The 17,232-nt window shown below is 38.9% G+C and overlaps 1 protein-coding gene across 1 annotated transcript; it reads left to right on the plus strand.

Moving 5' to 3' along the window:
• The first annotated feature begins 4,697 nt into the window (after positions 1-4,697).
• Positions 4,698-17,099, plus strand: LOC105931887 (indian hedgehog B protein). The gene is made up of 4 exons (XM_012870772.3): positions 4,698-5,500; positions 7,548-7,705; positions 7,956-8,059; positions 15,056-17,099. The coding sequence occupies exons 1-4, from the start codon at positions 5,195-5,197 to the stop codon at positions 15,790-15,792; spliced, it is 1,305 nt and encodes a 434-aa protein (XP_012726226.2). The 5' UTR covers positions 4,698-5,194; the 3' UTR covers positions 15,793-17,099.
• The last annotated feature ends 133 nt before the right edge of the window (positions 17,100-17,232 follow it).

Here is a 17,232-nt window from a genome sequence, read left to right on the forward strand (position 1 = left end):
GGTAAAGGCTCGTTAGCTCAGCAGAGAAATACTCTGTAATTCCGATAAAACTTGCTCGATAGCCACGCTAACGCTAATTTCATCGGCTGAAGCCGCCATGTTCTTTAGACTGAACTGTCGCGCTTCCCGTTGCGTCACATCTCAACCCGCCTCAAAGCCAACGCTGATTGGACGTTCGTTTGGTGAACGGCTCCAAATTTTCTTTAACGGAGAGTAGCCAGACTGATTTGCGAGTGAAACCTTGAAAGCTCGCGAGATCAGGATGGTCTCACGAGGCTAGTGAGGTGACTTGAGCCTGGATGTTCATCCAAGAAACACCTTAAACATCACAAGGGAAGACTGGGGCAAACGTTTCTCAGACCGACGTCAGACAGCAGTGGATAAAGTGTCTTATTTAATATTTTTTCCCTGAAGGAATTGAAATTAGATATTAAGGGGGATGGTGTCCTACGTTATTCCTTATTTAAAAAAACAACAACAACAACACAATAGTTTTTTATATTTTTAATGAGTGGGGAAAAGCTAATTGTTGATGAACACTTGTAATTAAATTCCTTTTCTTCCAACAGATACATAGAAAAAGATTAAGAATGGGCATGTGGACATTTCTTTCAAAAGAACGGAATATTTCATTAGGTCTTTTTTTCATAAGACTAAAATTTCCCAGAGCAATGAGTCGTTTGCTGCCAGTGTTCATTGACTCAGAAATAAATGTTTAAGATCCCTTTGCCCTCCGTGATTATAGCCAATATCCATGTTATACTCAAAATTATTTTACTATCACAGAATAATTAAATAGGTGTGCACCAGGGTCTTTAAGTCAGGGTCGAAAAGGGCCTAGAATGAGATACATGACTACATGGGGAATATAGACAGACTACATTTAGTCCCTATTAATTATTACTAAAGAAAATAAGGATGATCATACCCACCTTTTTAGGAGTGAATATCTGTTTTTAACCCCTAAAGAAAACAAGAGTCAAAGTAGAACCATGAGACCATTGTCATTTTTTTCTGTCAATTAAAAAAGAACTAATAAGCTTGATTATATACTAGACTTGGAAGATGAAACATAGGCATTTAACATTTAAATGCTTGCCTTAGTGCACAAGTATTGTCTGGCAATGACTGAATAAGCTTATCAAAGGGAATCTTCAGACTCATTATTATATGTTGATGAGTCCAGAAAAGGGCCAGACGTATTACCACAGATCTCACACACCCAGGGAATGCCCTTTTGGACCCACTTCCATCAGGTGAACGCTGCAGAAACTTTAAATAAAAAACTAATAGACCCAAAAGCAGCATCTTTCCAAAAGCTGGAAGAGCTATCACTTCCATCTGAGAGTCAATATTATATGATACATGTTACAAACACTACTGGTAATGCCTATTTTCACAATCTAGTCTCTCATGAAATGTCTGGCTGGACAACCATCTGTGCAGATTGCACAGTTCTGTAATTTGCAGGTTTAAAATTATTGCATAGTATTTACTGCAGGCATGGGTGCATCATTGATGGAGTGTTTGGATAATTAATTCATGCAGCAATACAGTAATCTATAATGTTAGTAAAAAGACTGCTATCAGACTTTTTTAACACTTTAAGCTTTTCTAGAAGCGTGTTGGTCAGTGCAATCAACTCATTTCATAAAAAGTGTGGAAATATTATGTCCTGTTGTGTCTGCATGTTATTTGTAATCTGTGCGCATCATGAACCAGCGTCTAGCTAATCGAAATTTCACAATGGTAACACATAGGCACATTAAAGGTTCTGGATTCTTGATATGTGCTTCATACAGTTGAATTTACATCTGATTTTCATTATTCTCCTTGCAGATGTAGTTTTGAAATGTTTCCATTCAACCGACAAGTCTGTTTCTGATAGGAAATGAGGTAAAAAGATTTCTCAAAAGATCAGAAAAGAGTGCAAAAGCAATACCTTATTTCATAAAAAATATGGCTTTTAAAATGATTCTCAATAATCAACAGAAAAATCTTTACCATGTTGTTGACTTGCTTTTTGCATGCTTCCACTGGTGTTTTTGACAGTTGATTTTTTTTCTTTGAGATTGCTGTCTTTTATTATCTGGCTTTATTTTCCAATAGATGCTAACTACTGGACCTGTTTTGCACACTGCCATACAGAGCTTAACCAAACCAACTCTGTCTCGCCTGGGAGAGTTTGCATGAAATTGCCCTCGCCTCCCCAGTCAAGAGTTGTTTCATCATTCCTTTTAAAGGTTAAGCCCCCATCTGGCACCTCGCACCCTGACAAAAACATGTCATTTATGAAAAAATGCAAGGTGTGAGGCGCAATAACCAAGATAACCTTTGCTAATTGCCGAGCTTCGCTGATGATAATAGGTGGATTAGGCAACCTTTGGACAGAGGCAGGGTGTCTATTATACTCTGTCGTGTCTAAAAGCTGGCTCACAGACTTTTCCTGTTAACCCGAAAAAAGTGACCATGTCCTCTACAGTTTGCACTTTCTTTAAAAAAAAAAAAAAAAAAACATACTCCAGAAGTGCTTCTTTATTATAAAATAAATGTCCTGTCTGTTTTTCAAAGAGATTTTCATGTACCCAGGGCAAAGTTAAACTTTATCACAGCCTTTCTACTACACGAAGGTGGAAACTTTAACACCTCGATGGCAATTTTCGATTCTTTCATACTTGTTTATTTGTTCCCTCCCAGGAAAGTTTCAATTTACACAAGTGTCCAAAGAGGTTCTATTTTAGCTGGAGGGTAAACAGAGCTATAGATGGTTGTTTACTGTTTGGGAATCCTTCTCTTTGCGCTCCTCTGTTCCATCTAGATACGTGAAAAAAGCAGTGGTGCAGCAAGAAATTCTTTATGGTGTTTACACCCACAAATAATAAAACACAAATTGTGGAAAACCCTCAGCTCTGCACAGTTCAATTCATTCAAAGGAGGCAGCCCTGAGAAACAGTGGTGAGACCACTGATTTTCTGCTGGCAAATATTTGAAGAGCTAATTTGGAGGGGCTGAGTTTGCCTATACTCATGTGTATGTTGGTTTTCATGTGTGTCATGCACATGCGGCCAGAAAACTAGCAACTAAAAGGTATCACATTAAATACATGGAGTGTCTCGCAAAAGTACCTACATACCTTAAACCTTTTTATAGTTACAGCCACACATGTCATTGTGTTTTATTGGGATTTCATGAACAAAATAATCCATGTTTGTAGGGAGGAAGGAAAATGATAAATGGTTTTATCAATTTTGACAAATAAAACGGTTATGTCACAGCTGAGCCATAATGTTGTAGAACTATTTTTCATGGTAACTTAAAACTGGAAGCGCTGAACTTATGTCGCCAACAGCTTTGCATATTTCCTGACTGATTTTTTTTTAACATTGGTCTTTGCAAACTATCTCAAAGTCAGTCAGATTGGATGGAAAGCATAGGGGGAAAATGATTTTTTAAGTTTTGACACTGATTCTCAATTTTATTTCTGTATGGACACAACTATGCTGTGATCTAAACCATTCCACAGCAGCTCTTATGGTATGTTTAGGGTCTTTGTCCGGCTAGAAGCTTTCCAAACTACCACCTTTTGCAGCCTCTGGCAGATATTTTTCCAGGATTCCTCAGTATTTAGCTCAACCCATCTTCACTTAAACTTTGAACTGCTTCCCTGTTGCTTGCTGCATGAAAAGCATACCCACAGCATAATCTTGCCACTTCTGTGTTTTAACATAGGTTAGAGTTTGAGTGATATATCTTAACCATCACACTCGGAGTTTCAAATGTTGGCCACACTTTATCTGACAAATTCATGAAGACCAATGTTCTTTAGTCTTCATGTTTTGTTGTTTTTTTCCCCCCCCCAAAAAATCATGTCTGACAAATCTCTGAGGGACAGGACAACGATGATATGACATGATCCACAAGTATTAATATTTATATATATTAAAAATGTGTCTTCTGTGGAAAATTAGGGGTGTTGGATATTATTTAAAGACATAAGAATGAGGAGGTCTGAATTTTTTTCCCCAGATTTTTATTTCAAAATATTTTATTTTTTATTTAAAAACTATGTCTTACTTTTCTTCCAATTCATAATTTTGCAGCATTTTGTGCTGATCGATCGTCCCAATAAATATATTGCTGATTATATTTGTAAAGTAAACAAAACGAGAAAAAGTTGAAGACGTGAAAAGTTTTGCAGACCAAACGGTATTTATATTATTGCGTGGTTGGTGGTGGTTATCTCGCACCCTCTTTCATACGCTGAGACTGCTTTAACTAAATCAAAGACTTTCAGTCAACCAGTAAAACGATTGGTAATTTAAACAATTCTCCGTTTCTATTGGTAAACAGTGAAACAGCCAATCCGTGTTCACAAGGGATCGCAATCCAGTTGAAAGAAACTGCTGGCAGCCTTGTCAGCTTTGCAAAACTAATCAGATTAATTGATTTTGTTGTTTATTGTCAAAACTGTTTATCAGCATGGAAAGCGATCAGGGACAAAGACAGTGGCGCAGTGCTGTTCTGCCTTCCAGCAGACGAGGACCGGACTCTCCAGTGCGCCCTGTGCCCAGGAGGGGCGGGTTTGGGTGGCAGAGTGCAGGGACAGAGAGCGCAGAGGGAGAGAGGAGGAGGAGGAGGAGGGGAGGGCAGGACTGGCAGGGTGCGGTCTGAAGTGGCAACAGATCACCGTGGATCACCCCAATTCCCTTCAATTCAACTGGAAAGCTGCAGCTTTTCGCATGAGGAGACAGAGCTGGGCATCGAGTTAAAAGAGCGCACACGGGGCTGGTGTTCTTTCAGATTCCCTGGTACACAAGAAAGAGGAGGGCAGAGAAACCACAACACTGCAACTTGGATGTCAGCAGCCGCACTCTCTCTCTTTAACTCTCACACCCACCAAATCGACTTTGAACCTGTTTGTTTAAATACACAGACTTTACAGCCTGCACACTTACTGCTGATTCAGTCAGGCAGTTCAGAGCGGAGTTCCTCTAATCTGCAGGCGTAAAAAGAAAAGCTTTTTTTTTGGTATTCCTATGGTGCCTCATGGAGACAAGGGGATGACCTTATTTCATCCAACATTTTACGCTGCGGTGCATTATTTTTCACGGACAAATGGAAACTGAACCGGAGAGGCACTGAAGACATCTCTCTCTCTCCCCCCGGGAGAGTCCTCCCTCCTTTCCCCGGGGCGATGCGGATCTCCTTCCTCCTTCTCGCAGCCTCTCTGTGCGCCTCTGTCCTCCTCCTCGCACCTGTCACGGAGGGCTGCGGGCCGGGGAGGGGATACGGCAAGAGGCGGCTCCCCAAGAAGCTCATCCCGCTCGCCTACAAGCAGTTCAGCCCGAACGTGGCCGAGAAGACCCTGGGAGCCAGCGGGCGACCCGAGGGGAAAATTACGCGCAACTCCGAACGCTTCAAGGAGCTCACACCGAACTATAATACAGACATAATCTTTAAAGATGAGGAGGACACGGGCGCAGACAGGCTCATGACTCAGGTAAAGCTGGGGAGATGCGTAAAAAGACCTTATTCGTGCGTAAAGCGATAGACGTGTCATTTTCTTAATCATTTTGTTTATCAGAAGGATCGTATTATACTGAGCTGAATGAACCAGATTAGACACACTGCTGCTTCCAATTGTCTGCTGAATGTTTGCTGTCAGTTAAATGTTTAAACCAAAGTGATTGATTCCATTAACCCTTTGTTTCACCTCTGGATTCTGCTACCTGACATGCTTTGCTGGTGAGGTTGCCTTGAAGTGTTTCCTTCGCTGACCCCAATCTTGACATAATTTTCCATGTGACTGAACATACGTGAATCATAGGGAAGCAGCCCTAACCCTCGATTCATAGTATGCTTCTTTTTCCATTAAAAGAGTCAAATTTTATTCAGGTTTTATTCTGCCAACCTGAGAAGTGCTTATAAATAAGCTCACATATTTGCAAATCATTAAAGCGCATGTCCACTCCTTGACTTTCAACCTGGTTCGTGTATGCGGAGTGAATAAATCTCAAGCAAACACCACAATCACAGTTGTGTGCACTTTGACCATTTACCTGACACAGTTGGGAGTTGCAGCTATTATATAGAGGGCAACTTTTGATGTGTTATTCTTAAAGCCTCTGTATTTTGGCTCCTGTCTATAACTTATTTCTTTTTGTGATGTTTCTGTTTTTTCATAGCATTTATGAAACGTGATTATTGACTGGCGACATTGGCTGCCAAACAGTCAGCTCAAACTTTTCCATTCTTCTTAAGATAGAGGAGTTAAAGGTATAACTTTGTCTCTTTACTGGACAAAGCCACTGAACGAGATAATAGTTCAATGTGCTAGATGTGCTGTCATAGATTGTACTACTGGCACAGCTCTTTTTGTTTAGCAGTGTTGCTCTCCTAGACAAAGCCATTTTCAGAGTCACATCTCCCACAAACTCTGTATACTCCTTTGATTCAGTTTTCTTTCCTATATGCTCTGTCTACCTAATCCCCGGCTAGTTCTGACATATGGACACTCTTACTGAGCAAGCTTAGGCTAGAGATTTCTTTAGAGTCGTTTATTTCCACTGTCTCCATGTGCTTGCTCATAAAGAGGGAGACAGCAGCAAACTCAGTGACTCTGTGCAATTTTATGGGATACCATAGATAAATAACTTTTTTACTACTTGTAGTTTTAAACTGAATTTTTAATTTCACTGACAGGGTTGTTTCGGTTAATAGGGAGTCAGTCCCTTCCACTGTTGCCTCATGCTTGATGAGGGACTGCTGCACAATGAGTGACTCAATGCAAAAGAATGGACTTCCTTAGACATTAAAGTTTGGCGTTATGAGCTTCTCAGAAATTCTACTCTTTTACACTTTCAGCTCGAGTTTGCTGTTGAACTTTCCTATACAGACTCAAAACCAAAACCAGAGGTACGAGAACCTTCTGGACTGTGGCCTGTATCTGTGGAGTAGCCTATCTTTGCCAGTTAAAACTGCTCCTTGACCGTTCTTTTTAAAATCCATGCCAAAACCCAAGTCATCTTGAATTTCACTGTTATTTTAATTATTAGTTTTATCAATTATTCAAGTTTCTCGACACCAAATGTTTGACACCTGTAGCCGTGGATATGATTGGAGCACCAGAATCCATTGATTTGTACCCCAATACTTTTGGCAATATAGTGTATATAACAGTATTTTTATTGGCTCTACATTGCTATAGTAAAACATTTTTCTTGTTATCAAGGACTTTAATCAGTGGGTAGTTGATTTTAAATGTGCTATATAAAAAATGTTGATTGATTAAATATGACTGATCTGTATTATAACTATAATCAAATACAAATGTATGTAATTTATTTAAAAATTTCTCTAACTAACTAGATAGTTTTGGGAGGGTTTAAGTATATATTCTTTTTAATATAAATTTATCCGACTAGTTTTGTAAAATGCTTTGAAAGGGTATTTGTTGTGAGTTGATGCTATATAAATAAACTGAAATGAAATGAAGCTGAATCATTCCTCGTTTTTTTTCTCATTTCCTTTGTATTTGTCTCACCCAGCGCTGTAAAGACAAGCTAAACTCTTTGGCCATCTCTGTGATGAACATGTGGCCAGGTGTGAAGCTGAGGGTGACCGAGGGTTGGGACGAGGACGGTCATCACTCAACAGACTCGCTGCACTATGAGGGCCGTGCTGTCGATATAACCACCTCAGACAGGTGAGAGCGCCAAAATGCACACACCTTTTGAATCTAAATTGGCCAAACAACGTTTAAACTTTTGAAACTAGCAATGATCTGTTAACCCTATCAATAAACTAAGTACTCAACCATTCAAAAAGAAAACTAGACATACTTTTGCCCCAAAATCTGAGTGTGGAACTGAATATCTCCTGACTTTTCCATATGTTTTTTTTTTTAAAAATTATGATTCATACTTATGTTTTTTGTTTTTGTTTTTTCCTGAAAGGGACAGACATAAGTATGCCATGTTGGCCCGCTTGGCTGTAGAAGCTGGATTCGACTGGGTCTACTACGAGTCCAAAGCCCACATTCACTGTAGCGTCAAGTCAGGTAAGAACTATGTTTAAGAAATCTGTGTATTTAAAAGTGTCTTTTTGCATCTGTGACCAGCTGTTGTAGCCACTAATGAGGCTGATGCTAGACACCTTGTTGGGTGTCTGCCTACTTGTACAGGATCCCTTTGAGCACCAGTGTTGTCACTTTTGAGGGTGTTTGTGTGTAAAGCCTACTGGGAACCAATCAAAGCAGGATGTGCACCTGTGGTCTTCGCTTTTTGCAGTCTCACCTTATGGTCAGGTCTCATCATAAATTCATCAGTTAGCCAGATTATTGTATATATAATACCTGTCCTACATACCTATTCTTACATAATGTAACGCTCTAATACATTTACAGTATCTTGCAAAGACATTCATACCCCTTGATCTTTATATTTCGCTTCTGAAACACCACAAAATTCAGTATTTAAGTTTTTAATTGGGAGACTATGTGACAAACCAACACAAAATAACAGACACATTTAAATGTGGAAGAAATTAATAAATTATTTTAAATTTAATTTGCTCTTTCTGATATATAAACAAAACATAGGTAAAATGGAACATGCATTTATTTCCAACCCCATTTACTCTGATACCCTTTATAAATTTCTGACCCAACCAGTTGCCTTTAGAAGTCACCTAATCAATAAATACAAATATAAAGACCACTGCTTAATCCAAGCCTCATAGGGATCACAGAAAGCATGTGGAAGAAGGTGCCCCTATTAGGGGAGACCTAAATGTAACTTTTTGGCCAACATGGAAGATCACCTTTAACCCAATATCTCCACCTGGAAACATGGTATTGGCAGTATCATGGTGTTGGGGTACGTTTTTAACAGGGACAGGGAAGCTGTTAAGGATTGATGGTAAGGTGAATAGCTGTAGGTCCAGGGCAGTCCTGGAAGAAAACCTTTAGATGGTGTAAAAGTCTTGTGACTTGGGTGAAGGGTCATCCTCCACCAGGATGGTAACCTTAAACTGATGTGGTCAAGGGGTATCCAGATTCAGTCATCCAGCAATCATCCAGCTACTACCCAGCAACTTTTAGATGGCACACTGATGAGGGAATCCAATTTAGGTGTGCTGTAGAATGGATGCATCCAAAAGTTGCAGAATAGTAGCTCTTGAGGACTGAACTTGGGCAGTCCTGGTTTAGATCAGACCATGTTCATGTGTTACAATGGCACTGTGAAGGACCAGAGCTAAATTTAATTTAAATTCACAGATGCTCTCCATCCGCTCTGACTGAGCTTAAGCAATTTTGCAAAAGAATGGACAAAGGAATCTGGGTCTGTAGATGTGCAAAACTGATGGAGAGACAACCCAAAAGACCTGGAGCTCTGAATGCAGTGAAAGGGGGGGGGGTTGGAATACACATTTTTCAGATTTTTATTTGTAAAAGTAATGTGAAAACTCTGCCTTGTTTTTTTTTCTTCACTTCCCAGTCATGCACTTCTTTTTGTTGGTCTGTAACATACAGTCCTAACAAAATGCGCTTAAGGTTGTGTTTGTCACAAGACAGAGTTGAAACAGTTTAAGTGTTGTGAATGATTCTATAAAGCATTTTATGCACATATTGTGTACATTTGAAGTAAAGTTTGAATCCCCTGGATGCATTTCAGTGACAGACAGCTTGCTTTGCCATGTCTTATTGTTAAAACTAGGTTACATCTTCCACCACAGATACTGTATCAGATTAGGCCTTCCTAAAGACAATGACTGACAGCATTTCCCCCTCCTCCTAATCTAAAGTTTGAGACATTTTAGAGACCTGCATACCCACGTCTGGTACCACCAGCTATTTGATGCCAGTCCACACTCTAGTAGTCTGCCTAGGTTAGCCGGCTGTGAGATGATTAACTCTCTCTTTGTTTTTGCCGTTGCTTTGCCTCCAGTGAGTTTCTTTCAGATCTCTTATCTGAAACTTATCACAGCCCTCCTTTTTGTGCAGCATTCAGGCTTACAGACCCACACACACCTTGGACAAATATTTGGCTGACTTAGGACTGCCTTAAGACAAGGCTCCCTCCCTCCCTCTCCCTCACATACATACACACACAAATGCACACGAACAATTATACTGATTGATTTCTTATTTCAGTCTGATTTGCCTGTGTTGTTTTAGTTCATGGGAATGAAAAATAAGGGTGTCACTTGGTTTAAATCTCTGCAATCCAAACAGTATCTAGAACCCATGTCTAAGTCTGTGTACTTTCCTGCCTCCCTGACCTCGGTCCGTGCTTTGACTGCGGTGATACAATCAGCTGGTTATCCATTAGCTCTCGCCGACTACGCTTTCTTGCCACCTCATCTCACTGCATCTTAAAGGGAACATTAATCCAGGCAGAGTTAAGCAGAATATATTCTGAAGGCCGACAATAGTTGGTGAAGAAATACACTCACAAACGAATACCTAAATAATTACATCTACCGTTTAAAACAGCTGAAAGTGGGTAGTTATTCAATCTGTAATAACAGACAAAAATGTTTGACATAAATTTCAGTTTATGGTTAGGTGAATTAGGAGTACCAAATAGTTTTTTTTATACCACAATGATGAATAAATAACTTTAAAAATCCAATTTTATTCCTTTCTTTACATTCCAAAGGTTGCTAAATGGATTACAAAGCTTTTAAACAATTTATGAAAGCCCAGATTATGATTGGATGTTTGTGTAAGCTTCTGACAGAGGAGGGAACATGAGGCACATGTCAGGTTTATTTTTCGAAATAATTTCCACCTGACGTTGTCAAATTCATCTTTTCATGAATAGAGAAACAAGAAACAAGAATTTTTATTGTCACCATGTGTTGCCATGGTGACACATCAGTCATAAGATGTTCACACTTTTTAAAAATATATTATATATACTATAAAAAATGCTCTCTCACCCACTCCTCATACTCCTGAACAGGGTGGGTGGCTCTCTATTTCTCAACCTCAGGGCCTCCACTAGAGGCCTGAGTTCTTAAGGGTTCTTCTTAGGATCTTAGCTGTTCCTAAGATTGCACTCTTCTGGACTGAGATGTCTGATGTTTGTCCAGGTATCTGTTGGAACCACTTCTCCAGAGTGGGAGTTACTGCCCCGAGTGCTCCGATGACCACGGGCACTATTGTCATCTGTGTGTGTACATATATATATATATATATATATATATATATATATATATATATATATATATATATATATATGCCAGTAGTGTGATTCTTCACATCTAACAGACCACAAACTTCTCTGAAGGGGCTTACAGTTTTTGGAAAGAAGCTGTTTTTGAGTGTATTGGTTTTTGTTTAAATGTTTCTGAGTTTATCTGATGGATGTTGGTCAAACAGTGCATTGGCCAGGTAGGTGGGATCTGTGGCGATACGTTTGCCCCTTTTCTGGACTCACGAAGCATAAACCGTGTCCAGATCCTGTAGACGGCACCCCACTATCCCCCACATTGTCCACACCAGCCTTGCCAAATATTTCCTCTCCTGCACTGTGTAGCTCTCATACAACACAGTTATGCTTAGACAAGAAATGCGTTCTATGGTAGCTCTGTAGAAGTTTTTTAACCGTATAGTGGAAAGTCCGGTTCAGTTTCCTGAGAAGGGAGAGACATTGTTGGGTCTTCTTCAAAAGGTGTGAGGTGTCCAAACAAGTAGATGCAAGTACACCCATGAATTGTGCAGGGACAAAATGTGTAAAAAAACAAAAGCTGACTGAAACTGGTACAATGATGTCACAATCCACATAGAAACGAGTCCCCTACTAACATGGGCTGAAAGGGTAGTATTCAGCGAGAAGAAAGACACAACTTCAAAAGCAGTCCAATAAACCAGATTGTAGTTTGCCAATGCACTCAGGGACAAAAAAACCTAACTCCTTGAGACATGTCCTCTGGCCTGATGTAGGGTTGTTGGATTTTAATAAAAAAAGGGGGAAGATGAGAACACCATGCTATTTGAGAAGTACAGTGGTGGCGACATGTTGTGTGGGAGCTTTGCTGCAGTAGGGAGTGGTGATTTGTACAAAACGGATGAGGAAAAATTATTATATGGAGTTAATGATGGAGTTTCTTAGCAGATGTCTCAAGACATCTGCTAAGAAACATAATCCTGGGCACAAATTTTCAACAGACAGTGACCCTAAGCATACCTCAATGTGGCTTAAGGACAACATAGTCAATGTTTTGGAGTGGTCATCACAAAGCACTGATGTTAAGCTGAGAAAATGTGTGGGCTAAGGTGAAAACAAATTGTGGTGAGCTTGCAAAAGGATACTAAATTATTTCAGCCAAGACAAACAGTTTAAAAGGCAATTATATCAAATACAATACTATGCAAACATCTGAATTTGAAGAAAGTTAAAATAAAACATTATCTCTTACTATTGGTAAATGTCATGTATTATCAAGTCCCGAGGACCCTAAATAGCTTTAAACAACATTCAGCCACAGCAGCGCTAGTTCCTGCGCCACCGTCGCCCCCTCTTGAATGCTCTGTTCTTGCATTTGGTTAGTAAAAATAACTTTGGAGCTACTTACTTACCTAAAACGGGAAAGGTTTATCCTGAAAAAGCGTTTTTTATGCAGAGTCCTCACTGGATATAACAAAAACCTACCATTAGTCATAACAGACAAAGATATGACTAATGACATTATTAATTTTATCTCAAAAATTGCATTCAGTTTCATCTATAAAGCACTAATTCAAAACAAAGGGCACTTTACAAAACATACATTTGGTACAAATAAACAGACATATTCAATGTCAAGTTTGGTCCTTGCTAAAAAACAATGCAATCAAGTTCAGTTTATCATTCAAATGGTAAAAAAAAAAATGTTTATCTGCGGAAAACTAGCAGACTGTATCGAGACACTGACTTGCAGCAATAGCTCCCTTTGAAACAACAAATGGCAATAGGCAGTCGATTGAACTGAGTGGTGTATTTTGTAGTAGTCCTCCATACTGAGCATACACTTGGCAGCAGCAGACAAAGCACTTAAAAAGAAAGATATTTATTTTAAGTTTTATTAGAATATTTATTTAAAGAATAATCATGGAAAAAGAATTAGCACATATCACATCCAATATCAATGCATCAATGTTGACCTATTATTTACGGACTGGCTGAAGAAAAACAAAAAATGCAAGCCTTATCAACTAATAAACAAAAGCAAAGAAATAAATAGATAAATTCATTTGAGGGAGTGAAATTTTAGTCCTCCTTTTCACCAGAGAAGAGAGATCAGAATATGAATTAAGGCAAGAAGAAAACAAAGGCTTTAATTTCACATTAGAATCTGCCCAGGATGTTCGGGAAAGTGACTTTTGTGTCTGACGTGGGCTGCAGTGACAGCTGCTAGTGAGACTGGCTGCACCTCTCTGGATATGTGGCTCCTTTTCTGCCACCTTTTTGGCTCAGAGACACATATGGACAGCCCTGCCCTGGTCGGCAGAACAGTGGTGTTGCTTTCTTTTACGCCAGGTTTGAAGGTCCTTCACTTTTAATTTGAAACTGTGTTACGCAGAAAAGGCTAGATGATAGATACAGATGCCGTTACATGTTGTTCTTAAATGATTTGGGGAAAAAAGATGTGCTATAGAGCTTCCCTCAGTAACAAAAAAACACGTGAAGCACAGTGTTAAAAAAAGCATTGTATCACAGCTGAAGCTGTAAAGACCAGGCCAGGTTGTCTTTGCTCGCTTGGCTTTGTTCTTCCTGTTTGTTTTTTTTTTTTTTTTTTCAATTTCAAACTCAGAAGGCAAGATTTCTCATACAGAAACAGACCCACATGGGTAGCCAGCCATTTAAGAGTGGAATTTGGTGCTGCATGGGAGCTGTGTCATCTAGCTAATGAGCTAAAGGATACCTGAAACTAGCCAATAGGAGTTTTCCCTCTAAAACAACAAAGAATGCGACTGATCTGACATTCAGAAAATATTTTCTCTTTTTAACTAAAACACTTTCTGCTAAGAGTTTCAGGAGCAAAATCAGTTTCACATTCAGAATATTGACATTATAAACATTTAGCTTTGGGTCTCAGGATGATTCTTCTAATTAAAAGGGAAAAAAAATATGGGTAACCATCATGAATTCATGAGACAGCCCAATGTGGCCTCAAGTGATTCTAAATAAACATACTGATACAACACACATTTGGGTTGTTACAAATAACATTACTATGCTTATAGACTACTGTAATATTTAGAAATAAATGATTTGTTGTATCCAAATTAAGTGTTTAATTTGTCAAGCTAATATAATCTAAAAGGCCGTTGGAGGTGGGCCTCTTTAGACCCCTAGTTAAAAGTCCAATATATGGAAATGTATAACAAAACCATCAAGAGTAGGTTTTACTTGTCTCGTCTAAATGTTTCAATATTTTGCTTCTTTGCAGATTGAAATATTTTAGACAAGACATTGTTAAATTTTAAATCCATGTTTGAAGTGGTAGATCGGATCAATTGGTCAATTTCCAAAGTCTTAGAATTTTGAAGCAACTTGCAATAGCTCCTCCAGATAACGTCTACTTGTTTTTTGTGTATACAAGATAAGTGAGAGTGGGAACAATGCTCATAAAAAAGTCAAATTGTAATCTAACAACCACTGCTAAAATGCGTCTCTGAACTTTGTTTCTGGTCATGCACTTGACTTCCAGTCATAATGGGAGAGCCCAAAGGTAGACAGAGAGCAAATAGTTTAAACCTGAGTCATATTGCACACAAACGTTAACGATCCCCCAGTGATCCAACTGAGATAACGTTGTTCTTGAGTCCGTGTCAAAGTCTCACCTGCTTTATGGATCCCTCAGTGACCTGGAATACTGTGCAGGTGTAGTGAGTGAAGAAGGTCAAACTCTGTAATGCTGTGGCTTGATTTAACTGTGTTTTACCCCGTTCTTGTGTTTCCTTTTTCTTGTTTCAATATCAAACTAAACCAAGCAATAAAGATTGCAAGTTCTCAGAATTATATGAAATAGACTGATCATTCTTTTTCTTATTTCACTCACTCAGAGCACTCTGTGGCAGCCAAAACTGGAGGATGCTTCCCCGGCGATGCTCGTGTCATCGTCGAAGGCGGGCGGACCAAACAGATGCGTGACCTCCGCCCCGGTGACCGTGTCCTGGCATCCTCCTCAACAGACATTAATGCTCCGCTGCTCTACAGCCCCATTGTGTCCTTTCTGGATCGCCAGCCGAACGCTACGAGGACTTTCTATGTTATCGGGACGAACGGAGGACATAACATTACCCTCACGGCTGCTCACCTGATCTTTGTCACAGACTGTGCCACCAGACCGAGCAGTTCAGGGCGGGAAGAAATGTTCCAAGAAACCAAGCCTTTTGGTTCCATGTTGCAGAGGAGGGCGCATGGGGCAGGTATGAAGACAGTTTTTGCCAGCGAAGTCCAGCCTGGACAGTGTGTGTTTACATCGTCTGGTAGATCAAACTCACATCCAAGACTCTCAGTTGTGACCTTTGTTGAGGAACAGACAAGCACTGGGTTATATGCCCCTCTTTCCCAGCATGGGTCTATAGTGGTGAACGGCGTGTTAGCATCTTGCTACGCTGCCGTGGACAGTCATTATTTGTCCCACTGGGTCTTGGCTCCATTAAGACTCGTTTACAGAATAATAGGACCCTCACAAGTGCAGAATGACGGGCTGCACTGGTACCCTTGGATTCTGCAAAAGCTGGGGAAAGTGCTTCTTGGCGCTGAACACTTCCACCCCTGGGGCTTTGATCAGTGACACAAAAGAGAGGAAGAGGGAGAAGTTTCAGGATGATGGCATCTTTTATTCACCTGCATGCAGGTTCACAATGAAGAAAAGCACAAACATATTTAGAAGAAATATATATTTTGTACTCACTCCAAGTGCCTGTATTTGCTGTACTCCAGTAAATCTCCTACATATGCTGTTGTGTAAGGCATTAAGAAAGGAATGATTTGAGTTTGCAATAATATCAGAAGACTGACAACTAAAGCTCTTATTCAACTAAAACAGGTCTTGTCATTCATGTTTAATTCTTACTGAAGACAATTCCCCATTTGTGTGTTCTGTTGACATTTAAATATAATCCCCATTTTGTGAGACTGAAAGGAGAAGGTGAGTACAGAAATATTTGAAGAAAAGTAAGAGAAAGATTGAGAAACAGTTTATGCAGTTGTAGAGTTTTTTTCATGTAAATAGGTATTTATACACTTACAACCAGATAGGAATAAAATACAGTTTCGTTCAAGAATTCTCTTTCTTCACTCTTTTTCAAATCTAAACTTTTCATTTCAGGGATTTTTAAGTCAACATTGCATGATGCAGATCAGTGATACACAGATTTGCAAAGTAGTTGGCAGGGAATGATGGTGTATACAAAATCAGAAAAAATCTCTTCCCGAATAGATACTTTAAAAACATCTTTTCACTTGTTTATTCCATCAGCTTTCAAACAACTTGTCTATCTCTGTCTTATCCACATGTTTCATTTACAATTTTTATGTTTTTTATCAGGTGTATTATTGAAGAGATTAGTTTTTATGGTTTGAGGGTGTCACTTTTCAGGTCAGTAATATGACTCAGGCTCTATTCAACTACTGTATTAATTATGTTTTAGGCATCTTGTTAAATGGCAGTATATATTTCAATTAGTGGGTTGAAAAGAGTTTCTAATTTAATAATGGCGATATTATGCTATTTTTGTGCTAATTTCCTTTTTTAAAACACCCACATTGGAGTAGGAAATTGTTATCATAAACAATATACATTTTATGGAAGGCTGTATAGAAATGTTCAAATCTCTAATATATATTTCAGATTACCTAAACTGTCTTTCGTTGACTTTAGAATGCTTAATGACAAGACACAATGCAATTATTTTGTAACTCCAAGGCATTTTTCTACATGACTGCTCAGAATACTGTCAAATATGTATATTAAAGCTGTTGGAGAAACTATTTAAAGATCTATTTTTAGAAAATTGTTGTATTATTATTATTGTTATTATTTTTGGCAACTTTGTTTATAAATTTTGTATTTGACACATAAAAGTTTTAAATAATTAATTGTGTCCTGTCTTCTTACCTTTTTTGTTCTGTAATGAATACTTAAATATGATGTCTGATCACTGGAAATGAAGCGTTTTTTATTATTATTATTTTTTTTACATTTTGCCATCTGGAAGAGAAAAGCGTTCCC

Source organism: Fundulus heteroclitus, chromosome 7 (assembly GCF_011125445.2).
Source record: "Fundulus heteroclitus isolate FHET01 chromosome 7, MU-UCD_Fhet_4.1, whole genome shotgun sequence".
In the NCBI taxonomy this organism is placed as follows: domain Eukaryota; kingdom Metazoa; phylum Chordata; class Actinopteri; order Cyprinodontiformes; family Fundulidae; genus Fundulus; species Fundulus heteroclitus.